Genomic DNA, 25,430 nt, shown 5'->3' with positions numbered 1-25,430 from the left:
CTGGAGTTCCTTTCCATTAGTCATGTTTGGGATCCTCTGCTCGTGGCCTGGGCTCTCCCACTGAAATCTAGACCCTCCTGGTTCAATAGACAAAGCAGACGCTTCCAACGAGCTTCGACCTGGCGCAAAACAAAGCTCCGGATCTCTGCCCCCACCTGCGCAAAACGCATCACAGAAAAGGCGTGGGGGCATCCAAGCAGTGGAGGCTGGTGGCTTCCATGGCGGTGGGGCAGTAAATCCACTCCGGGTTTCAGTCCCCATTTTGGGGATAGGGTCCAGCACCTTGGGTAGCTCCTTAGAGTTCTGACTGAAACCTGGAGTGAATTCACCACCCTACTGACATCGGAGCCACCAGCCTCCACTGCATCGGAGTCGTTTCCCCCAGTCCAGTCTTCCCCATCCAAAAGCTCTAATTCCTTTGGGCTGCAGTCCTCAGGACGGACTTGCAATCCCACAATAGACAGCGTTGCCAGACCTGAAGAGTCCCCATGCAATGGCACAGCAAAGCCATTTTAGACCAGTGAGCTGGGAAACCTCTTTCAGCCGAGTTCAATTCTGGAGAAGCGGTGGGGTGGGATTAAAATGGTGGACGGGGCCAAAGGCAAATGGGGTGGGGCCAAAAATAGCAAAATTGCCAGCAAATTTTAGCTTTAAGCTCTTGCGGCCAAGTAACCAAGCCTTAGGAGAGGCATCTCAGCCCTTTAGAATAGGGAAAAAACTGCACAAAAGCCAGGAAACCACTGACCCATCAGGGGGTGGGGGAAAGGGGTGACCAGATGGGGAACCCCACAGGGCCAGATCTGGACCCCAGGATGGCTGGATTTAACCCCCAGGCTGGAGGTTCCCCACCCATTTTAAACCCTTTATTAAATGGTCTTATGTGCCTCCTTCAGAGGGCCATTTGTCTTCAGTTGTGACGCACACAATGAACATTTCTTTTCTCCCTGCCTGTCCCACCCCCCTATACCCATCCCATGCTTTACAACTGTTTCCACATACCTGATCTGTTAGAGAGGGGGAAGCAAAAACAAAACAGATTTTTTTTTTAAAAAAAACAACTCTTCGCCAAGTTTTTTTTAAAAAAAGAAATTCTCTGAGCATGCATCATTTCACACTTTAAACTTACTGAAATCATAGCACCATCATTGCTACTGGAATAATATGGGATTTATTTCTGCTCCCCTGATGCTAAACATATTCACATGGGCATAAGCACCTTTTTGCTGTAGAAAAGAGAAATGCATTTTAAAAGTAAAAACAATAAAATGAGCATCTGGAGCCATGTAGATGCCTGGCCAGCCCCCCCCCCCCAATTGTTTGTAAAAATAAGAAGAAAAGTATGCTGCAGTGAGCAGCTTCAGCCCCAGTAGGTTGGATCTGCCTGTATCAGCCCAAGTGCTGGCAATAGGCTGCCGCTCTCTGGGTGGTCATTTGGCAGCCCACCTGGGCTGCAGGGCCCTGGATTTTGGCCCCCAGCTGCGCTACGGGGGAGCGGGGAAGACTGCAGAGTTGCAGGTCTTTCTTCTGTCTAAACATGCATAGGATTGTGCCCTTAGGTGGGATATGTCTTGCTCACATACCAAGAACTGTATTTCCAACAACAGCCCATTACTCAATGCAAGTCGTGGAAGGCTATGATGAGTCTAGTTCACACTCATGGGACTTTTCTCTCCCGCACCACCCAGTTTTCTCCACGGTTGAATATTTATTACACAGAACAGTCATTTAAATATCCAGTTTTCAAAACATTTTAAACAAGCACAGTTCTTTAAAAGGCTTCTGAACCAAGACTGCATTACAAAATAAAATACAGAAACAAGGTATATGATGTTTGGAAGGGAAGGTACCCCCCATTTCCCCTCCAGCCCTCACTTCTTTCCTTAGGCCAGGAGTAGGCAACCTGGGGCCCTCCAGGCGTTGGACTACAATTCCCATAAGCCCCAGAATGGCCAATGGTCAGGGTTGATGGGGACTGTAGTCCAACATATCTGGAAGGCGCTAGGTTGCCAATCCGTTGGCCCGGGGGTGGGCAGCAGATCTCCAGGGTTTGGGACTACAGCTCCCATAAGCCCCTGGCAGCAAAGCCAATGGTCAGGAACGTTGGAAGTTGAACTCCAAAAACATCTGGAGCTCTGCCCAGCTCTGCCTTAGGCAGGTTCGCCCCCTTCTCCTCACGTCTGCCCCCTTCTGTGCAGTAGCCAGTCACTGTGGCGTCGAGGGCACTACTCCAGGGAGAGGTTCCAGGCCCTGTATGGAACGGCTTTCGGCGTTCAAGTCCTCGGGGGCTGATCCCAGCCTCCGTCTCCTCCTCCTCCTCGTGGTCTCCCTGCCCTCGGGAGGGAGGCGATCCTTCACCGCGCCTCCTGCTGCGGCCGCCTGGGGGACGCGGTGGGGCTGGAGGGGCGCCGTTCCAGGGAGCCCGACTTGACGGCGCGGGGCTGCCGCTGCTCTTCCGCGTCCTCTTTCCCCGGCAGGTCTCCCGAAGACACCACGCAGTCTTGCTCGGGCTCCGGCTCTCTCCCTCCGCCGCCCGCGCCTCGCTTTTTATCCTCCTCCTTCTTCCACTTCATCCTTCGGTTCTGGAACCAGATCTTGATGTGCCTCTCGGTTAAGTTCAGCATGACGGCCAGCTCCACCCGGCGGGGCCGGGAGATGTACTTGTTGAAGAGGAACTCCTTCTCCAGCTCCAGGAGCTGCGCCCTCGTGTAGGCCGTCCTCGTCCGCTTATTCTCCTCTGGCTCGACCACGTAGGAGCCACCTGAGGAAAAAGCCACAGTTAGAATCCACCCCGGGAGTGAGGCCGCGGCCCGGGATGCTGAGGACTAGAACCTTGAAGAGAAGATGGAAACTCCTCCGATCACCTTGGGGAAGTCGAATCTATTTTATTTTATCAATTTCTATCTCACCTTTGAGGGAGACCGCTCACAAGCCGGGTAATCCTATAGTCGCAAAGAGATATCTATCTACTAGGAGCCTGGTGTACATAGCCAGCTTAGGCCTATTTGGATTTAAATGAATTTACAAGTGGGCCATAATCAACAACATCTCAATAGAAACACGTCAGGGAAGAATCCTGGAATTTTTATGCAGAGCTGTCAGGCAATTTTTGTTTTAAACTTGGTTAATCATCTGCTTTTTAACTCATTAATCAATATAATTAATATATTTATGGAATAAAAGTAAACACGTGTATTGCCAAAACCTCAGTATTGGTCTTTTTTTTCAATTTAAAAATATATTAAGGAAATGGGAATGAATATACAAGCTAAAGCTATAGCATTATTATTATTATTATTATTATTATTATTATAGGATGCAGTTATATCGTGCTCTCAGTGATTAAAATTCGCTGCTGGCAGAATAAAAATAGGACCTTCAACTAAACAAACCCATAGGAAGCAATGGGTTTCAGCGCGCCTAACTCAAACTAAATAAGATCAGTCAATGGGCCCAGCGGTGCTTCCGACTTGGAAGACGAAGCTGGACAGCCATCTGTCAGGGATGCTCTGACTTGAATTCCTGCACTGAGCAGGAGGTTGAACTCGATGGTGTTATAGGCCCCTTCCAACCCTACTATTCTATGATTCTATGGACAAGCGGCGGAAAAGAATTCCACATCTTGAAGATCAGAAAGAGAGAAGTAACTGTAATTCCATCAGAAAGAAATTAGGAACGGAGTGGAATATAATACTTGACCGTTATTGTAAGGATGGCTGAGATCACTGGGGTGGTTTGCTCATTTAAAAGAAGTGGTCCATCGCGCACGTTCCCCAGCCTGGTACCTCTCCAGATGTGTTGAACTACAACGCCCATAATCCCCAGCTGTGCACGATCCCAGGAGCTTCTAATGGAGCGCCACGTCGGAGGTGGCTGATTGCTGTTTTGAAGAGAACCTTTTACTCCTACTCTGGACAGAGGTTTCCCCAGAAATTCGACAAGCCTGTACCTTTAGTTGGACTGCAGCGCCAACCCTACTGTACACTGCCCAGAGAAATTCGTTTATTAGGCAAAAGTACAAGAAGGGAGCAATCCTATGTATGTTTAGACAGAAAAAAGGTCTACAACTCCCAGCATGCCCCAGACAAATTAAAGCAAATCAACCAATCAACAAACCAAACTAGCCCCATTTCGTCCATGGATTTGCAAGAGGCAGGGAAAGGTGCTAGCCTTTATTGCATTTTTAAAGTCCCTCCTGCATATGTGTTTCCCGTTGTATCCTCGCAACAGCCCTGTGAGGGAGGCGAGGCTGGGAGAGAGCGACCGGCCTGAGATGCATTTTAGGACTGAATAAGGAGGATATGAATCGACGCCTCCCCGCTTCCAGTCCCTGTTCGCGAGGCCACATCACTCTGGCTAGGACTAACAAAGCGCACTTTAAATCGTTAGGGCCAAATCAGGCGCGTGACAGGCAATGCGTGTCTATCCGCCCCACCCCAATGAAAACTTGCGTTCTGATCCTGAAAGCCTGAGCCCAGGTACAGGGGCGGAAGGAAGGAAGGAAGGAAGAACTGTTTAACCCTTTCCTTTCGTGCCCATTGTATGCTCAAAACAGCCCACCCACCCACCCACCCCGCTTTTCTCGTCTCAAGGGAAAAGATGGGATGCGGACCCATGCCATATTGCAAAGCACTCTGCCGGTAGATCCCACGTTCTTTGGTATTGGCTTGCTTTACTTTGCATTTCTGGCTCTGTGGAACCGACAGAATTACCAGTACGAATTGGTTACTCTGTGGTGCCCTTCAGCCAGCTTGTCACAGGGTTTGGAAAGAGGCTATCTTTCCCTGACCCTTCCAATGCTTATATAAGGATTCTACAAGTGGGATCCCACCACAAAATGTTCAAGTGTGGCATGCTTTTGCTTAGGGTTCCAACAATTCCAGGTGACACGTGTACCCTATTGATATCTTTGATTTCTTCACCGATGTCTTTGGGCACTCTCACTTCCGTCCATAGGGATTAAAAAATTAGCTCATCAGTTGTGCTCCAGAAAATTACCTATCCAGAAAATGACATGGGTCTGTCTACCTTTTTTTTTTTTTTAATCTCCATCTATCTGAATTTTTTATGCAAAAATGTAACTTTCAGTATTGTGTCTCACTGAAATACGACATTCTGTTGTTGCCTATTGTGTTTAAAAATCCCTTTTCCGAGTTTTTGTTCTTATGAAAGAACCTCCTCCTGCTGCTACTAACTTTTTTCTTTTAAACGGCAATCTAAAACAGTTGCAGTATTTAAACACAAAAGACTGAACAGATGCGTTCCTGCGATTTTTGTCGACATGCCCTTGGGTTTTAATTCTTTTGTCTCTACCCGGGGAGCCCCTGAGGGTTAGAGGCGTCTTCCCCAACTGATGGCCCCCAGATGCACAACTGGCTGGGAGTTGTAGTCCAGCACAACTGGGGGAGCCAACCAGCCTAGGGGGAGGCTGCGTTAGAGAGGGGCCCCGAGGACAACCCGCCTGTCGCCGGGGCTCGCCAGTCTCCTATTCTTGACAGAGGTGTGCGGGCGTTTTGGCTGCAATCCGAGGTCTATGACATGTTAAAGCCCGAGGAGGCTCACCTTCCCGGTTCCAGCCGTGTGAATGCGGGGTTGGACCCGCGGAAAAGAGTCTGCACTGCAATCGCCCTTTGAACGCAAATGAGATCTTGTCGCTTCCACCTGGCTCCGTCGTCAGCCTTTTTCTGGAACAGGATATGTATCTATCTCGCGACCCTGCCGCTCTCCATGCCAAGATCCATATTAGGGCAATACCTTTGTTAGGCCGGCGAACCCAAAGGCCACAAAATAGCGTGCAAGATTGCACTCTTTTGCGCATGGTTTCATCAGGCTAGACGGTCCGATATGTGTCTACTCAGAAGTAAGTCCCACTGAGTTCAATGAGACTTACTCCCAGGTAAATGTTCACGGGACAGGAGTCTTAAGGAAGTGCTTTAAATTTCATCCACTGAGAAGTAAAATTGCTCACCATCCCCCTTTAGATATTTTTAGCGCTTTACTAGTTTAGGTGCGACCTTATGTCGGTGGTACGAATACCTCCTCTCTTATTGTTAATGATGTTAACATGTATATAACACCTTTATTGGCTAAAAAGCCATCAAGGAGGTGCACAACAATTAAAACAATCAAACCTTTAGACAATAACAAGAACATTTAAAACAAAAGGATTAAACAGTTACATTATTTAAAAGGCGAAATTGATGCAGTGATGTAACCGGGTTTCTCCCTCCCTCCTTCTCTCTCTGTGTAGTTCCTACTTCAAGTTAATACGCTTATTAGCGGAGTTCTCTTGATTTCAATGCAATCGGCACCCAAGCCTTGGAGATATTAGCGGATGCGACCCGATAACCGGAACACACGTGGGGCACGGCTTTAAACATATGTATTCAGTTATTTCAAGAGGATTACTTTAAGCCGCCTTTCTTTCCTGGAACTGGAAAGGTGGGATACGAATCTCTCAAACACTTCGGAGCGCAGTCCTATGCATATTTACTGGGAAGTAAGTCCCTCTGTATTCAATGGGGCTTACTTCCAGGTAGGAGTGCTACTAGTGTGCCAGTAGATTGTATTGAAACCAGAGGAACTTGCTTCTATGTAAATGCGGGAAGTGGGAAGGGAGTTAGAAACCAGATTAAACGCAGTAATCTCAGTTTCATCAATCAACCAATTAATTCTATTTATCAGACCTATAGACGGCCCCTCAGCAAAAAAAAAAAAAAAAAAAAAGTTCTCAAGGAGTTAAACAATTATATTCTCATAAATCCAACAAAATCATAAGTGAAAAAAATGGGTTGCCCATCTGACTTCCATTTTTCTTTGGCAATTCAACCCTAAACAGATTTCTTAGCAAGCAAATCCTATTGATTTCAGCTGGATCTTACCGTTCTGGAAATATAGAGAGGTTGGAACTACCCTGCAAGTGTGGTAGGTTACTATAGATAAGTTTGCAGACATTCTGGTTAAAGTGGATGTGGATGGTGGGATATTATTAGAAATGTTCCACAGGACCCAGCCAACTTCAAACACTTTCATATCCCATTCAAATCAAAGGGATAACAAAGTTAAACATGTGGTTTTAATGTTCTATATATTTTAAATTGTTTTATTGTGTGTTGTTTGGTTTTAATTTTTGTGAACCGCCCAGAGAGCTTTGCTATTGGGCAGTAAATAAATCAATAAATCAATAAGGAAGCATATAAAATCATTGGGTGAAATCAAACGCAAGTCCTACTTAGAGTAGATTCATTTCAAAGAGTCTACTCTAAGTAGGACTTAGATTGTGTAACAACACAATTAGGTGCTACGAAAATATCTCTGAATAATCTATGATTTCCTCTCCAATATCAATTAATACTAGGGAGCTTTTGTACTACAACAACAGACAAAACAGCCTATTCATACTGGCAGTACCACTGATTTTATCCCTTTCCTAACAAATAAATTTACCCAGAACATGTTTCCAGTTTATTAACTTCACATAAATGAGTTCAGGAGTAGGATGTTAATTGTCTCTGTTTTAACCAATTAATTGTTTGCGTGGCCATCAAAATCATCCATTATCTCAAAACAAGCGATAATTTGAAGGGGGGGGGGGAATGTTGGTCCATTCAGTGGGTTCACAATCAAATTAAACTGGGTTTCTTGCATATAAAAGTTTCTGTGAAGTTGGCTGGATCTTGCCCCAGAATTTTAATCACATTCGACTGATTCAGCATGGAAAGAGCAGGTAGGAACTTTCTCCTTGACCTCGAAGGTCTATAGAGCAGATGGAGTGTCTGCTCTCTGATACTATTTCTGGGGAAAATAACAGATGAATATCTCATACACTGGGCAGGGTGGGGTGTAGGGGTGGACTCTGGCTTTCCATTTTTTGACCTGTGTATATGTTGGGTTGTTCAGGTCTGCTCACAGAACAATCCGAAACACAATGCAGAAGAGCTGGGCAGTCATCTGGAACTGAAAGGAGCAAGGAGGAAAGGGATTCCTGTCCAGAAGGCCCACTCCCGAAATGCCCGCAACTTCCAGCGTTCCCCAGCTAGCCATGCTGGGGACTGTAAGACTCCCCCCACCCCCATCCCGTCTAAACATGTATAGGATTGCACCTTTAATGGGTCTAAAAAGAAGAGGAGGCAGCAAGAGTATAATCCAGCAAAAAGGAAGGAAGTCACAATTAAGTCCCAAATTCACTCAAAAAGTTTTACATTGAATTTCAAAAATAATAACTTTGCCATGTTTTCATTTTTAATTCCCACTTTCCTTGTGGGGCCTAAATGTGGTTTACAGCAGGGCCAATCACCATCAAACTGACCTTTTCAGGTATTACTTATGGAAAATGCTTCCTTCTATTCAACCATTCTGCAAACCTGTCACACATACACAGCTATAACACTCAAGTGTAGTTATTTGCCTCTACATCAAGCTCTGCCAACTGAATTTTCAACTTGTACCAGAAATTAGCAGCAACAATTCAGATGTTTGACCTTTCCTTCAATTGCTCTATTGGTATAGAACCACCTGAAGTTTTTAAAAACAGTTCACAATGTGTTTTTTTTTTAAGTCATTCATTTCTTTTGCTCAGGACTAGCTGGGCACCACATTACAATACTCAGCTGAAATTGGTTGCGTTCCTATGTGCAAAAACAGACGTGCCTTGTGGCACCTTAAAGACTGACCAATTTGTTATGGTGTATGTTTTTGTGGAGACTGTCCACTTCATGGGATGCATGAGATATTAACCTCAGATGGGCAGAGTTATATACACTTGGGCAGAGTTATATACACATGACAGTGAATGAATTATACAAGTGGCTACTTTTCAAATTGGCACTAGCCAAATACGATGGGATTTTGTTAATTTCCACATACTTGACTATCCTGTAGATCAATGTGTGATTAGCTGATGATGTTTGCTGTTTAGGGTTGCTCTGTATTGATGGTAGGGAGCTATATGCATGTATGTGTGTTTGTGTGTGTATTCTGGTTGTAAATATGTATACCTGCTGGTTATTATTGGATGTATGAGATCATCAGTGGGTTTGTTTTGTTAATGTGATTGTTTGTTTGTTTGTTTATGGGATTTCTATCCTCACTCCTTCAATAAAATTACCAAGGTAGCCTACAAAATGTTAAAATGGCAAAAAAATGTTTTTAAAGACATAAATGCTAAAAATACACAAAAATACTAAAACCAGTAAAATCACTACCAATGTTCTATACTGTTCATGTTCGCTAACTATTGCTATGGTCCATGTCTGAAACCAATAAACAAAATTGCTTTGAAATACTTTTACATGTGGATGTCTGTCCACGTGTATAGCTACATGAGGTTTTATGCTGAGACATACATGAGTGTAGAAACGTATATCTGCAAATAAGAGACGCTTTGAGTCTACACCTCGTACAACAATTCTGTTTGCTGACATTGCATTAGTGGTACAATCTCATTTCTTGCAATGCACATATGAAGTGTGAGTGACAGAGGTGGGTGTCCTCCTTAATCATTTGTGTGTATGCACCAGTAACCTCTGAGTTGGTTCTGATGATATGGCAACAACTAATTTATGGTAACAATGGGTTGTAACCACTGTTAGCCTAATGTAGGTCCCATTTCAAAAACTAGGAGTAACATTGGATACAACCAATTGTTCAGGAAAGTGTTTTACTCATATGACCAGTATAACATCAGAGCTGTGAACCCAATACAAAATTACTATTCCAATGTTATGCTGCTCATGAGCTGGTTGCTCATGAAAGCACTACATTCATGTTTTCAGTGCAACTCAGCTGCTGCTAAGTCATTGGAACTCACCATTTAGTTTGGTTTACCCTTTAGTGTTTACTGTTGGAAACACAGATGTAACATGGCTGTATTTTAACAAACATGATTGCTGTATAAATTGTGCAGATATTCTACTGCAGCCAGTTATGATCTCATCACAAACATCTAAACCATTGTACTTGAACCATTGATTTTGGTGGGATTTTAGAACTGCTTCACAAATTACATGGCAGCTGGGTATGACACCAGCATATCCAGTAATAAATTCCATATGAAGCCGATGCATTACACTGCTTAGCCAAACCCCACTGAATTAGCTCATTTGATTTGATGCTGGATGGGGGAATGCACATCTTCACTGATGCCCCAGTTGTGCATGGCTAGAGCTGGAGATGGGCCATGATTTTGAAGTGGCCCCAAAACACAGTGGATAAAAAGGTGCTAGAGCACATTTTTGAGATTTGCATATATTCTTTGAATGCTTACATTGATATTTAAGACCTGGGTCGTCCCCCCCCCCCCGGCTTCTTTTTCACATGTATACACACATACAGCTCGCACATTATGTATTGCATCCAGTGTTTGTCCTACTTAGAGTAGACCCACTGAAATGAATGGGACTTAAATTAGAGTAACACTGGATACAAAATAATAATAGGCCATGATGTCAGCTTATTACTAAAAGCCTGTAACCAAAGAATTGGCTGGTGAGTTAAAATATAGATGAATCTGACTACCGTTGTCTCATCCCACTGGCTCTGGAGATAAAGGGTGGAAAAAGTTCATCCACTGTCTCTTCCATTTTCCCACCTACCCTTCCTAGATTACTTCTTTCACAGCTCCCAGTTTGCTTCTGTCAATCATCCTGTGTGTGGTCTCCCTTATCCTCTTCCTACCTCCTTTTACCCCTGTCTCCTAGATCAGCCATCCCCTCCTGGTGCCCTCCAGCTGTGTTGGACTACAACTTCCAGGATTCCTGACCATTAACCATGCTGACTGGGGAACACTGGGTGTTGTAGTCCAACACAGCTGAAGGGCACAAGGTGGGGAAAGCTGTCTTAGGCCTTTACCCAGTTTTCCAGGCCGCAGCCTGCTGCATATAAACTTTACTGGGATATATTTTGTTGTTGCAAGCTCCGTTCCCTGAGCTATTGGGATGCACATGAACTTTCCCTAATGTGCATGAACCTTCCCTGAGCTATTGGGATGTGCGTGAGCCATAAGCACAACATGTCAGAGGTGGCACCACCACCACACGTGAAATACAATCTGGATTCCCTCTCCTCCTTTTATACTACAACCCTCCATACACTCATTTGGAAGTAAATTCTGGTGCAATCCATGGTACTTTGTTTGATTTATTAACAGTTTGATACCTTGGTTTCAAATACTTTGGGTAAAAAACAAAAGTTGGTTTCTGGAAGTTGTTTTAATCAAGGGACAGGGTTACAGCCTAAAAGTAAACATTCAGAATAAAGGAGTGTTATAATTTTAAGTCTAATGAAATTGTTTGGTGTACCATGCACACACACACACACACACACACACGCGCATGCACGTGCACACACAAATTGAAAGCAACTAATCAAGTAAGCTCTAAAATCTAGAGATACACTGTCAAACTCCAAGTTATAATATGTAAATAAGTAAGCTACCACACAGTAACATTAAACAGTAATAAACTATTCTTTGTTTGACCACTTACAATATAATATTTATAAGAAAGAATTAAATAATCCTTAGTTAATGAATTAAGTTTTAAGCAATTAAATCTGCATGGATTTCCATACAAGGAACACATCGGTGCTGAAGATGAAAGCATACTTTCTTTTTAGATCATGCATTTATGAACCTCTACCAGCAGCGCCTGTGTGAGTATGAAAGGAGAATGTCTCTTTTGAGATGGTGTCTGCCATCTGCTGTTTGTATACGTAAAATAATTAACAGTTTTTAAAGAAAAAGAAGAGTTGCCTCATTAACTGGGGATGCCTTTTTAGTAGATGGAAGGGGTTTTATAGATAAATTTGATGGATATGCTGTTTTATTGCCTTTGTTTTATTGTTATTGTGTATTTCACATTTTTAATTTACCTGTATATTGCCCAGAGAACTTTAGTTATTGGGAGGCTTAGGAAGGAAAGAAAGGAGGACAGAGGGCTGCAGTACTTAGCAAACCTATTTGGGAATAAGTCCCATCAGGACTTACTTCGGAGTAGGTATGCATAGGATTGAGCTATTATGGTGCAAACCTAGACATGTCTACTCTGAAGCAAGTCCCATTGAGATCAATGGGCCTTACTTTCTGGAAAGAAGGTATAGGATTATAGTCTTAAAGTGTGTTGCCTGAGTTATAAAATGCACAATGCTGGGGGAAAAAATCAGTGTTTTGGTTCTTTGAGTATCAATGAATTCTGAATGGATTGATTTCCATCAATAAACATGCATATATTTTTCTTTTTAACAAGAAAAATCTGGATTGGTCTATATAACTTGCATTTTTCTTTCATACATATAATGTGTCTGGATCCAGATACAAACGGAAGCAAACCTTCAATCCAGCAAAAGTTAGTCGGGGTCAGATCTAAAATGAATATCCATTAACTAATGTCATACACACCCCTCCAAATGCCCAGGTTTGCCAGTTAGATCTTTAATGGAAGTGTTTTCCTTCAAAAACTGCGGTTCTGAATGTGAGATTTTAACCTTTGAATTCACCTGCTTTAGACTAGTTGGCATTTCATGATTGTTTTGACAGGCGTCAAATATTAAAGACACTGTCAGCTGCCAAATGCGAACTACCGCTGCATGCCAAGTTACGACCAAATGCTGTCAAAGATAGCCACTGCATTCCAACCAAGCTGTTCAATAAGGATGTAATAGATAAATAGAATATATCTGAGCAAATATTTGAGCTGCTGGAGAGTATCTGACCATTCTGACATCAAAAGTTTCAGAGGAGAATCTTTGTGGCCAAAATTATTTCAGCTCTATTGAAAACTGAGATTTAGCCATTCCCGCCAGCCCAAATATACTTTGAGTTGGAAATACCTTGTATTACATAGTTTGTGTTATGTCAGTTTGACCACAAACTGGGGGTTTAATTGGCTGGTGCTCTTCATTTCTTTTATTGTTGTGTTTTTAATTGTATTTTTTATGTTATGTTTTAATTAAGATTTTGTTTTTAACCTGTATTTTATTTTAGCTACTTTGAGGACCATGTTTGTGAGGGAAAGGGTGGGATATAAATTAAATAAAGAAATACAGCCTATGGATGACATTGTTCTAACTCAACTTTCCCCAACCTGGTGCCCTCCAGACGTGTTGGACTACAATTCCCATAATCCTGCAGCCAGCACAGCTTGGAGAAGGCTGTTCTCACTGAATTTTAAACTGCCTTGAAGACTGGATCTAAAGAACCTCGTTCCTTCCCGTGTCCAAGGGAAATTTCCAAGAGCAGATCTCTTCCCCATAGCCAAGGGCTGATCTCTTTGGAGAATGAGGAAAAGACAAAAAGTAGAAAACATAGTATGGACTGCAGCTTATAGAATCAAGTTGGAAGGGGCTTTTTAGGCCATCAAGCCCAACCCTTACTCAGTGCAGAAATCTTGCTGGACTTGCCAAACCTTGGACTCGCCTGATGTTGGTCTTCGGATCCAGCTTTTTGAGAGAAAGACCAGATATAATAAAATTGTTTTTAAATAAGTATGACAGTAATGAATACTGCTTTTGTATGCCGCTGCAGAAGAATTTATTATTTTACACATATCTTAACTAGACAGAAATTCACAATGGTGACTCTTCTAGCCAGTAGAATGGGGCACACTTCTTCCAAATTATCTCTATCTCTCCAGTTAAACACGTTGGGTATAATTCAACAGAAATAGTCTTGTGCAAGTCCCATTGAAAAGAATGGGAACTGTACAAGAACAATGTGTGCATGCTCAGCCCCCACTCATTTCAACGGGACATAATGGCTCGAGCTTATTAAGGGTTCACTATCATTGACACGCAGCATTAAGTGCCATTTTGGCAGAAAACTCCCTGTATAAATCCTTGAAATATACTGCAACCCTATACTCACTTTCCTGGGAGTCAGCCCCATCGAACTCAATGGGACTTCTGAGAAGACATGTATAGAGCGGCGCTGTACATCGATATTTACATGCTGTGTTTGGAAACAAGTTCAACAGATTTTGAGGGAAGTACTGCCAGAAAATGTTCCTAAGCTCTTTTACAGTGATAGCCATCTTAGATCACTCACTCACTGACATACATGCACACAGACCCCAACACATTTAGTTGGAAAAAAGCCCCACCTAAAGCAAATCCTACGTCCACATAATAGGTGCCCTAGGGATGAGGCTGTGTATAGAAGATACCACCTAAAGAGAAACTGTACAATTATGGACAGACACGTAGGGAAATAGAGCATTATTTATGCAGGATGTCAAAAATTTAAAGGTTGTGGGCACTCATTTGTCCACGAGTTCATGTTGTGCTAATGTTCATGTAGACAAGAGAAGACAAGAGAGAAAGTCAGGATTTCCCCTCTTTTGCCTTCTTTGTCCAAGTGCTGTTCAACTATGGAGGGAGCTTATTCCAAACTCAGTGTATATGTATTATCAATTAATTACTTACATTACATTTCTATACTGCCCCAGCTGAAACTCTCTGGGCAGTTTACAAAGATTAAAAACCATTAAAATACATTAGACAAAGTGTAAAACCATTTACATAAAAACATATAAACAGACAGCACACACAGAGACAATATATTTCTAAAAAAACAATGTTAAACAATCAACTAAATATTGCAGCCTTAGTTCAGAACTTTGCTTGTTTCTTGAAAACGTTTCAGGAGAGGTCTTCTACTTTGTATTTAACGTCTTTATGTTTATTATGATGGTCAGTAAGAGAAGGGGAGGACTTTTTTTCCTGGTACTGGAAATGCCTTTTAAAAAAAATCTAGATGGGTAGCCGTTTTACAGGGCACTCCCTTTACATGCCTACTCACAAGTCTCACTAAGTTCAATGGGGCTTACTCCTATAGGATCGTAACCCTAGGCTTAGAGGGACTGAAGTCAATGGTCTTACTTTTGAGTAGATGCACCTGGGATTGCGCTTTTACAGTCCTAGATGTGTCTACCCAGAAGCAAGCTCCACTGAATTCAGTGGGACTTACTCCTGGTGTAAGGAATGCAGCCTTAGTCAGTACATCAAACATACATAATTCTTCATCCATGTGATGAAATAAACTCTAGTCCAGGACAGTTTATGCCACACAAATTCTGTTGGTCCTTAAGGTGCCACAAGACTAATTCATTCTATTTTATGATTTCTTTACAGTGCCATCCTATGCCTGTCTACTCAGAAATAAACCCAATGACTACAAAGGTGCTAACTCAGAGGAAAGTGGGTATAGGATCATAGCCTTAAATGTTTAAAAAAAAACCCACTCTTGATACGCAATTCCACAGAGATACACAAATTAAAACTCTCCACCCCCTCCCCTATTGATTCATTTTGTTCTTTCCGCTTCCATTTTTGTTTTGGGCAAACAGGATGTGGTTTTATTTATTTATTTATTGCATTTATACCCCGCCTTTTTCCCTCTTGCAAGGAACCCAAGGCAGCTTACATTATCCTCCTCCTCTCCATTTTATCCTCACAACAACAACCCTGTGAGGTGGCTTGGGCTGAGAGTCTGTGACTGGCCCAAAGTCACCCAGTGAGCTTCCATGACCGAGTGTGTGTGTGTGTGTGTGTGTGTATATATATATATATAATTATTATTATTATCAGCTTTCTTACGATGTGGTCTGGCCACAGGAAAAAGCATATTTGAATTGTTAGCCCTGATAAGAAAATTACAAAGTTTTTTGTGGAACATTAAAGACTAACAACTTGATTCTGGCATCAGCCTTTGTGGACCATAGTTCATTTCATCAGATGAATAAAAAGCTTATGCCAGAATAAGGGCACAATTCCAGGCCTGTTTAGACAGGAAAAAGTCCTACAACTCCCAGCAGGCCCCAGCCATCTATGCTGGGGCATGCTGGGAGTTGTAGGACTTTTTCCTGTCTAAACAGGCCTGGGATTGTGCCCTAAACATGTTACCCTTTGAGGTGCCACAAGACATTTTTTCTGCAATAGAGTTACACGGCTACCCTCAAGAAAATGATAGGGATTCTTTCCCCCTCACCCCCATTTCTGCTGTCTATTCCAACAAAGCCCTTAATGCAATATTTGCAGAAAGGCGTGACCCGGAGCGTGCAAGACGCAGGACTTGATAACATTGTGCAGCCAGAGACAGAAGGTTGTTCCCAGCTGCCCTTCCTGGAATTTGACCACTACACCTTGTAATGAAATGAAACTACACCTTCTCGATCAAGTTTCTCTTGTCCCCTCTGGAGAAGAATTTATATTAGGTGCCAGTAGGATTCTAACTTCCTATGAAGCTAATACATACTAGGATTGTACCAATAGGAAGGATTGCAACTTACTACGCAGAGCTAACAAATCGTAGGATTATGCCAATAGGATTGTAATTTACTGTGAGGCTAACAAATAGTAGGATTGTGCTGGTGGGATTGTAACTTACTACAAGGTACTAAGTATGTTTTTATAAATTAAAGTCTAGACTTATACACCTTTTTGTTGTTGTTCAGTCGTTAAGTCGTGTCTGACTCTTCGTGACCCCATGGACCATAGCACGCCAGGTCTTCCTGTCCTGCGCTCTCTCCCGGAGCGTGCTCAAGTTCATATTCATTGCATCGGTGATGCTATCTAGCCATCTCATCCTCTGCCATCCCCTTCTCCTTTTGCCTTCAATCCTTCCCAGAATCAGGGTCTTTTCCAGTGAGTTTTCTCTTCGCATTAGGTGGCCAAAATATTTGAGCTTCAGCTTCAGTATCTGTCCTTCCAATGAGCACTCAGGGTTGATTTCCTTTAGGATTGACTGATTTGACCTCCTTGCAGTCCAGGGGACTCGTAAGAGTCTTCTCCAGCACCACAGTTCGAAAGCATCAATTCTTTGGCGCTCAGCCTTCCTTATAGTCCAGCTCTCACAGCCATACATTACCACTGGGAAAACCAAATCCCACTGAATTCAAAGAGACCTACTCTAGAATTAGAATAGTACCAGGCATGGATTGCTGTCTCCATTGGTTTAAGAAACAAGGGCTGGAAAGTGTTGACAACCAGGGCACACAATTCTAAATCAGTTTGGGTTTTGGTCACTCCTTTGGAAATGGCTACTATCAAATTTGCTGCCGGATCCTATGTATGTTAACTCAGAAGCAAATCCTACTCACTTCAAGGGGGTCTTCCCATTGAATTGAATAGGATTGCAGGGAGTTTAAATAGATCCTAATCTAGTTGGAAAGGGAGGGGGAAATCCGGTAGACTTTGATAGGATTTATTTCAAAATAAGGGGGTTCTTAGGGCAGATACATTTTAATGGCTGTAGGTTGCCCACGTTAGTGGCTCCAGCTGCATTTTTGGAATCTCTTGTTCAAGCAGAACATGAGATTCCAAAGTTCAAGCAGGCCTACTTGGAAGAGTGAGTCCTATGGTTTCCATTGGAATCAATCGGTCCTCATCCAGATAAACCCGTTTAGTTTATCTGGATGAGGACTTATTGTGCAGCTGTGTGCAGCTCTTGACTTAATCTTGTTTCAAGTCAGACACCACTAGACATTCACAGCTAGTGGCTCTGGGAGGGAATGGGCCTCTCCATCTGTCTCAAAAGCACTTGGGTCATACCTTGGGCCAGATAAAGGCTGCACATCTAGATTCAGGTCACCATCAGGATAGGGAAGCCTGTTTCCACAGGCAGCTGAACGCCTTTTAATTCCTACTAATACGTACATTTTAAATATATGCCCCCCACAGCACGGTTTCACATGTCACACTAAAACACAGGCATGCTTAGTAGTGAAGCCATTTTAACCACACTTTTTCTTTTTTTAAGTTCAATGAAAAAAACTGGGACTTACTTGCAAGTAAATACGTTTAGGACTTGTCAATCCTGATTCCTTCCCCATCGCACTTCTAAGATCGAGCCTGTACATTTTTTTCCGTCTCGGAAAGAAGCCCTCTGAATTCAGTGGGAGGCAACGGACACAAGATCGCAAGCTTGAAATGGCTGTTGAATGTGTCCCCGAACAAATATTTAGCTTGAGGTTTTAGAGGGAGCGAGGGGCTTTCGGGGAAGCTTCCCACCTTCAGGGAGACCTACCTACTTGTGAGGGTAGACTTCAGGAGTCTCCTTGAGCAAGGTGCCTTGGGTAATGTGAACAGGCGCTGACGCCTCGAGAGTCGCGATCCTGAAGGCGGTTGAGACGGAGGCGCACCAAGATTAAAATCGCAAACCAGAGTGACTCGTTTCCTAGTGAGCAGGAAGCCTGTTTTCTAGGAAGCCAGCCTCACCACGTTCTGTGGGATTTATTAGCCAGCAAGTGCGTTTAGGGCGCTAATCCCAGCGAAATGAGCGGATTAGTAGTACAGGGCTGGATCCAATGTTAGTCTAACTTAAGTCCCATTCATTTCAATGGGCTTACACTAAGTAGGAATAACATTGGATACAGTTCCTAGGCTTCGGCCAGTACGCCCTACTGGATTCAATATTTATTTAGGCCAACCGTCCCATCTACAACACCCTTCGTTTAAATCCATTTCTGTCCTATTGGCTTCACTGAGGATAAATCGGCTTGAGGAAGCCATTTCTTTCAAGTAGGATTCTAAAAATCCTCAGCAAGTTTACGCCGCTGAGTCCAACACACACGAGTAGGGTTACCAGGCCTCGCCAAGCACAGTTCTGCGCCTGCCTGGCTGGGAGCGATGAATCAGCTTCCAGTTGGTGTAAATCCAGAGGCAACAACCGCGGGGCTGCTTTTCCCAGGCCCCCGGGGCGGGCGTGCCTCCTAGAAAGGATTTCCATAGGAAGAGTGGGCCGTGTCCACGAAGGCTTGTGGCGGAATGGCTTTGGTCGTCTTTAAGGCGCCACAAGGCTCCTTGCGTTGGGAAATGGTTTCTGTTCTGGCAAACGGATGATCTCGTGGCATTCTCCATTTCCGTACAGGTGGGTTAAATACAGGTAGCTTAACTACCCGCGAACCAAGCAGGTGGTCACGGAAACTAGGTGCAAGTCAGATCCTGTTATAACGGGGGGGGGGGGGACGCTGAGTGAGAAAAATCACCCCTCCTTTCCATTAGAATTTAATTAGAAACTGGATCGCTGACCACCCCCACAAGCAGTTAAATCAAAGTACTTGGATTTTAAATTATTTAAATGGTAAACTACCATATTTACGGATGAAAATAACCCTTCCTTCCTTGTTGGAAAATACACAGAGACGTTTATAACAGTAAGAAGTATTTTACCAAAACGACAAGATTGCTTTCAATCCAAGTAGGGTGACGTGGATTCCATGGTTGGTGAAGCACGCAGTTAACACCAGAGAGGGATTAAAGTGGAGTAAGGCTACGGATTTTCCCTCCCATCCACCCCAAGAGTATCTAAAAATAATAAGATTAAAAACATAAACATCGAATCCTTTTTAATGTTCGCCAGAATACTCAGTGTAATTAATTTCGAAGGAAAAGTAAGGACTTGAATAAAACTGGAGAAATGGAGACCTACATATGGCTTAATAATATGGCCTATTTTACCACCATTTAACCATAGGGCTTCTGTGGGTAAAAATGTTAACCTTCCTGAAGGATGAATACTTTTCAAGGCTATTCTGCAGTCACTCCTTTCGGGACTAACCAATGTATTGTGGCATAAGCTTTCGTGGATACTGTCCTCTTCATCAGATGCGAAAATCCTTTTTGGGTTGTAACTAAAGTGAACTGAACTAGATTCATTGTGGGCATAATGGGATGTGATCACCTTTTGCGCCCCCCCCCCCCACACGTGGAGGCTTGAAAAGGGCAGTAGACCAAGTGTGGGTTTAGAATTTAGATCCAACCCCAGGTTCCTGTCGTGCAACTAATCAGTTGGTTGGGGTCTGTCTTCTTTGCCATGCACATTGATGGCACTAGTGAAATAAATTATCTATTAATTTAACTAGCATTCCTAAACTACTCTAAAGGCACCCTTGTAGACGTGTTAAAATCGTTTATTATTGTGCAAGGGAGGGAGGGGGATACCTTTATTTTTCCAAAGGCTTTAATCTAGGAGAAAGTACGGATACTTGTTTTTTGTTTTAGTTTGGCCTTCATTTAATCCTATGCATATCTACGCAAAAGTAAGTTCCATTGAGTTCAATAAGGATTATTCCTAAGTAGATATAAGATCGTAATTATAGTTCTTTCTTTCCTGGTCTCTTCCTAATTACACCAGAAAAGAGATACTCGCAGAGGCTAGTCGTATCACAGAGTGGAACAGGCAAAAGAGATTGAAATGCAAAATAAATAAATAAAAATAAAAATAATAGCAGCAGCAGCACACACACTCTGCTAGATGCTGTAGAAGGACAAAAATCCTCTCCCCACAAACTGGGTGTGTTGTCATTAAAGTGACCCCAGCTCCAACCAGGAAACGGAAGAAGTTCCTTTAGGCCACGACTTTCGGGCAGAAGTCGAGGGCTGCACTCAGCAGAATTAATAGGAGGGTCCCCAAATGCGACAGGACTGGCTTGCCACATTTTGAAGTAATATACATAAAGACACGCACCCCCTTCCCAAATAAGACCATTCATCCAAAGTCTAAATTTGCTTGACTGCACTAGCGGCTTCAACACCCAGAAGCACAGCCCTGTTAAGCTGTCACAGCAAAAGCGACCAAGGCTGCCACTTCCCTGTATACACTTACCTAGAAATACATTGTATTGAACTCAGTGGTTTGGTTTATTTGAGCTATTGCATTAGTAGAGCCTTCCCTCAATAAACACTCCGGCGGCTTACGGACCAATGGGGCTTCCTTCTGAAAAGACATGCCTAGGATTCACTTGAAAGAGTCCCGTGGCACCTTAAAGACTAACAGCTTTGTTCTAGCGCAAACTAGTTAATCCTTAAGGTGCCACCAGACTGACTATTCCATACTTTAAGAACCCAAAGAGGAAACCTTTCGGGACTGCCTTCGGGTTGGATCCTAAACGCGTTTGGAGGAAGCAGATTTCAGTGGCATTATATTCACCGCTGCACCTCCACATCGTTCCTTTCATCTCCGCGGCCCTTCTTTATCGCTTGAGGCTGCAGATCTTTGGAGCAAGGCTCGCTGGACCCAGCGGGACCCCTTCTGCGTAAAGACGCAAAGGACTGAGCAGTGAATGTGTTTAGGATTGAGATGTCCAAGACTTGCACTGGTTCTCCATTACTACCACCACCCGCAAAGAAAAAGTCAATTTTCCTATCAGGCACTACACCAGATGTTTCGGAGAACCACTCCCATCACCCACAGCTATGCTGGATGGGGCTGGTGGGAGTGGTAGTCTAACACATCTGGAGGTCACTCGGTCAGGGGAGAGGCTGCCACGTCAAAGCAGCGCAGTCCGTCCTTCTTCAGCCTGGACCAAGAGGGGGCCGAAGGGAGGGGAAGAGGTCTCTTACCTGTGCCAGCCCACTGTCCCTTCCAGGCATGGGATTTGGTGGATTTCATCCAGGGGAAGGGCAGCTGGAGTCGCGGCTCTTCTAGCACGCCGGCATCCGGCCCCTCTCCAAAGGGAAGCGCTTCTTGGTGCGGGTGCGGGAGATGGTGGTGCGGGAGATGGTGATGGAGATGGGGAATGCCTGGGTCTTCGGTGATAGGCGGCACCTCGTAGGGGGAAATGTCTGGTGGGCTGCCTTGTTCCAAGGTGCCCAGCACATTCGGGTAAGGGGGCTGCGGGGGCGGCTGCGCGGGCGGCGGGGGTGGCGGCTGCCTGCCCATGTACAGGCAGGCTGGCGGGCTCGGGCTGTAATCCTGGGGCTGCGACCTCTGGAAGGCGCACGGCTCCTTGTAGAGCTGGCTCGAGGCGTAATACTGCTCTTCGGCGTTCATGGCTCCAGTCGCCGCCCGGGCGAGCCCCGCACAACTCGCCGCAGGTGGGGCGAAGCCTTTGACAAGTTCGCTTCACCTGCCCGAGCTGCTGATGAGCCCCCGAGGACCAGGACAGCTCGGGAAGCTTTCCCATTGGCCCTCCGGCAGTCCACGTGAGAAGGGTGAGTATCTCCATTGGGCGGCACCTTTCCAATAAGAAGCAGCGCTGCTCAGGCTTGGGACCTTTGAGTTTCTTTCGCTTTCTTCAGAATGGGCAAGGGAGGGGCGTTTGGTTTTTTGCTAAGGTGATCGTAGTAGCAGTGGAGGTTGGTGGCTCCAGTGTCAGTGGGGCTGTAAATCCGGCCTGGGTTTCAGTCAGAACTCTAAAGGAGCTATAGAAAGTGCTCAGCCCATTTCGGGGATGGGTCTCAGCACTTTGGATAGCTCGTTTAGAGTTCTGACTGAAAGCCAGAGTGTATTCACTGCCCCACTGACATAGGAGTCACCAGCCTCCACTGCGTAGTAATGCACGCCACTGTATTTGCGATGTGGTTGTAGCATCACGTGGTTGCAGTCTAACCGCAGCTGAGCCCAGGGAGCAATAGCGGTTATCTTTGGAACGTGTCGCATAATTAAAGCAAGAGACTCTGAGCATGTGCAAAGTGGAACTTGGGGGAAAACAAAGCAAGAGGGTCTCTGGGTGTGCGAAGTGGAACGTGGGGGCATAATTAAACAAGAGGCTCTCTGAGCATGTGCAAAGTACAACGTGGGGTGCTGTAATCAAAGCAAGAGGCTCTGGAAGCATGTACCCAACTGTATTGCCCTTATGTATTAAATTATTAACAGTATTTGTGTTCTGCCTCATAACGGGGGTTCTGAATCTGTTTTGAAATTAGAAAAAGGGGGTTTCTAGGTCAGCCGTAAGCTCCGGTACCTTTTTTTTTTTAAATTTAAAAATCAAATACCCCCTGAATCTCTCTCTCTCTCTCGCTGTGTGTGTGTGTGTCAATTATTCAGCCAAACTTTTTCTTTAGAGCTCGCTCCAGAAACCACTGATGCTAAAGAAGTGATCATTATTGCCACTGTTCCTGTTTTAACCAAATTTCTATGTTAATTTGCAGGGCACAAAGTGCTTTGCTGTTCTTGTTCTTTGGGTTGGAGGAAGACGATGCACGCACAGCTGGAAAACAGATGGTGTATTGAACTGGATTGTAGTTTTCCTGGATTGTCGGTATGAACAGGGTGGGGAGGGGTGGCCGCTGCCTTTGTAGTGGCCGCATCAGGGATTGTGCAAACCACATCCCATTGAAGTCAATTGCAAAAGACGCCCTGATTCTTCTGGGCGCTTCCTGGATGCAGTTGCCTCGCCCGCCGCTTCGAGAGTCCAATGGAAGGCGCGGGTTTCCAACCTCCACTTCTGCGTGTCTATCAAGGAGTACCTGGGAAGTGTGCGGGGAGGTAGGAGGGCATCAGCGTGTGAGAAGGAGCCGTCCCTCCTCCACGTCGTGGAACAGGGCAGCTGGCGAGGCTCCGCTTTCGCTCACGTTTGTTTAAGCTCAATCAACAAGTGTCCGGAATTGTTGAATTTTAAGCCTCTAGCCTGGGAAACCTGTCGACCTGAGTGAATTCTATCAGCCAGAGATTAGAAAAGGCCACTGGCTGCTTATCACCTTTCTCGGTTCCTGCACCAAGTAGGCTCAGCGAGCAAACAGAAAAGAAACATTTCCTAAGACACTTCATAGACCACGCTCTTAAAACGAATAATAGTAATAATAATGACGATGATGATAATTCCGAAACAAAAAAATCCCAAAACATTAGTCTGTGCTTACATCCACAGCGAATATTTGCATATGTGTTATTATTTTGCATTTTATTTACTAATTGATTTAAGGTGCGATCCTATGTATGTTTGGATAGAAAGAAGTCCTACAACTCCCAGCATTTCCCAGCCAACCATGCTGGCTGGGGAATACTGAGAGCTATACGACTTTCTTTTGTCTAAACGTGCATAGGATTGTGCCTTTAAATCCCATTGATTTAAATGGGAGAATTATGCCCGTGCTTAATTCATATGGAAATGAATGGGACTTAAACGTGCTTAATTTTGGTTGGATAGTGTGTTATGTAGTATTTTTAGACTGCCATTTAATGCTATCCAAAATGAATGCCTACCCTGCCTACAGGCTTAGAATCTAAACCTACAATAGAGGAGACATAAAGATCAGTGGATGCGTTTTAAAAAGCAGCCTTGCTAATCTGTGTAATAATCGCTTCTGTATAAATAACTAGAGCTTATTCTTAGAGTAGACCTTTTGGGGGAGGGGGGGAAACGGTGATAGCTGGTGCCCCTGCTTCCAGTGGGGGAAGCTCCAAACTCCACCCACCCAAATCTGCCCATCTAAAATTCCCCCTTAACTAGGTAGAATGCTCAAGATCACTCTTCCAACGTTATCTTGCTTAACTCACCCTAAATTTCCCTTCAGTGCAGCCTTCCCCGACCTGGTGCTGTCCAGATGCTTTGGACTTTAACTTCCATCAGCCCCAGGCAGCATGGCCAATGGTCAGAAATGTTAGGAGTTGATGTCCAAACCATTTGGACTGCACTAGATTGGGGAAGGCTATTTCAGTGACCAGGAATGCAAGCAAGGATGGCAGGTTACTTAAAAAAGTAACTTAAGGTGCAATCCTATGCATGTTTAGACAGGAGAAATGTTCTGCCCAGCCAGGGCAGCAATGCTGGGAGCTGTAGGACTTTTTTTCTGTCTGAATGTGCATAGGATTGCGCCCTTAGCCTCACAAGCCTATACATGTCTACTCAGAAGCAAGTCCCATTGAGTTCAATGGGGCTTACTCCCAGGAAAGTGGGTATAGGACTGCAGCCTTAAGGAAGTTGTTGTTCTTAATGGAAGGAAGGTGTTCATTATTAACAGGTAATAGCTTACACATAAACATAAACAGCTTACACATAAACTTAAACATAACTCTTATTTAACATAGGTACCTGATACATAGAGCAAGGGTGGGGAATCTCAGGATAGGAGCCCCGTCTGGCCTCCCAGAGTTTGTGAGATGGCCACACCCCCTTCATCTACACACACACACACACACACACACACACCCATCACTAATCGGGTTTTAGTTTCCTGGGTTTTGTGCAGTTTTCCCCATGTTCTAAAAGGTTGAAATGTCTCCATGAAGGCTTAGTTACTAAGGATAAAATATGCAGATTTGTTTTTATTTTGGCCCCTCTCCTTTCGCATTTGGCTCCACCTACCACTGGAATGGGGCCCCCAAGAGCTTCTCTGAAATGGAATCTGGCCCTCAGGCTATAAGAGGGTCAACATCCCTGTCATAGAGGGAGGTTCAGCACTATGCAATCTAAATGCTGCTGCTAGTACAAATGACAGATGAAGGTTAACAAGATTGGTGTAGCTGGCAGAGCTCAAAACAGAAATACTTGTACATCATACCCCCCCCCCGCTTTCCACTCAGAACATCCTTCACCCAATGCCGCTCATCTGCCCCCTTCCAGTTTGCATTACAGCTGTCCAAGAAACTGTTAGCAGGATAACTGCTAACATTTACTTGAATCTGGGCCCCTTTTTTGCAGCATTCTCAGATTATTTTTATATATATACACACAGTTATAGCCTGGCCTTCTGGTGTTTATGCACCACTCAGGGTGGTT

The 25,430-nt window shown here is 44.2% G+C and overlaps 1 protein-coding gene across 1 annotated transcript; it reads right to left on the bottom strand.

The window, feature by feature from the left end:
• Positions 1-1,151: 1,151 nt before the first annotated feature.
• On the bottom strand, positions 1,152-21,858 carry PDX1 (pancreatic and duodenal homeobox 1). Its single transcript, XM_084841646.1, has 2 exons — positions 21,331-21,858; positions 1,152-2,758 (listed from the first exon to the last, which is right to left on the bottom strand). The coding sequence occupies exons 1-2, from the start codon at positions 21,758-21,760 to the stop codon at positions 2,352-2,354; spliced, it is 837 nt and encodes a 278-aa protein (XP_084697772.1). The 5' UTR covers positions 21,761-21,858; the 3' UTR covers positions 1,152-2,351.
• Positions 21,859-25,430: the final 3,572 nt, after the last annotated feature.

The sequence above is a fragment of the Heloderma suspectum genome, chromosome 3, assembly GCF_057233095.1.
Source record: "Heloderma suspectum isolate Gila_16-S chromosome 3, 16-S_ref, whole genome shotgun sequence".
Taxonomy (NCBI): Eukaryota; Metazoa; Chordata; class Lepidosauria; order Squamata; family Helodermatidae; genus Heloderma; species Heloderma suspectum.
This window is presented reverse-complemented; position numbering and strand designations above follow the sequence as displayed.

Excerpts from the sequence above, each read along its gene's own strand:
- PDX1 (XM_084841646.1), bottom strand. The coding sequence starts at position 21,760 with ATGAACGCCGAAGAGCAGTATTACGCCTCGAGCCAGCTCTACAAGGAG. Across the intron at positions 2,759-21,330 it reads GGGACAGTGGGCTGGCACAG|GTGGCTCCTACGTGGTCGAG; the intron begins GTAAGAGACCTC and ends CTTTTTCCTCAG.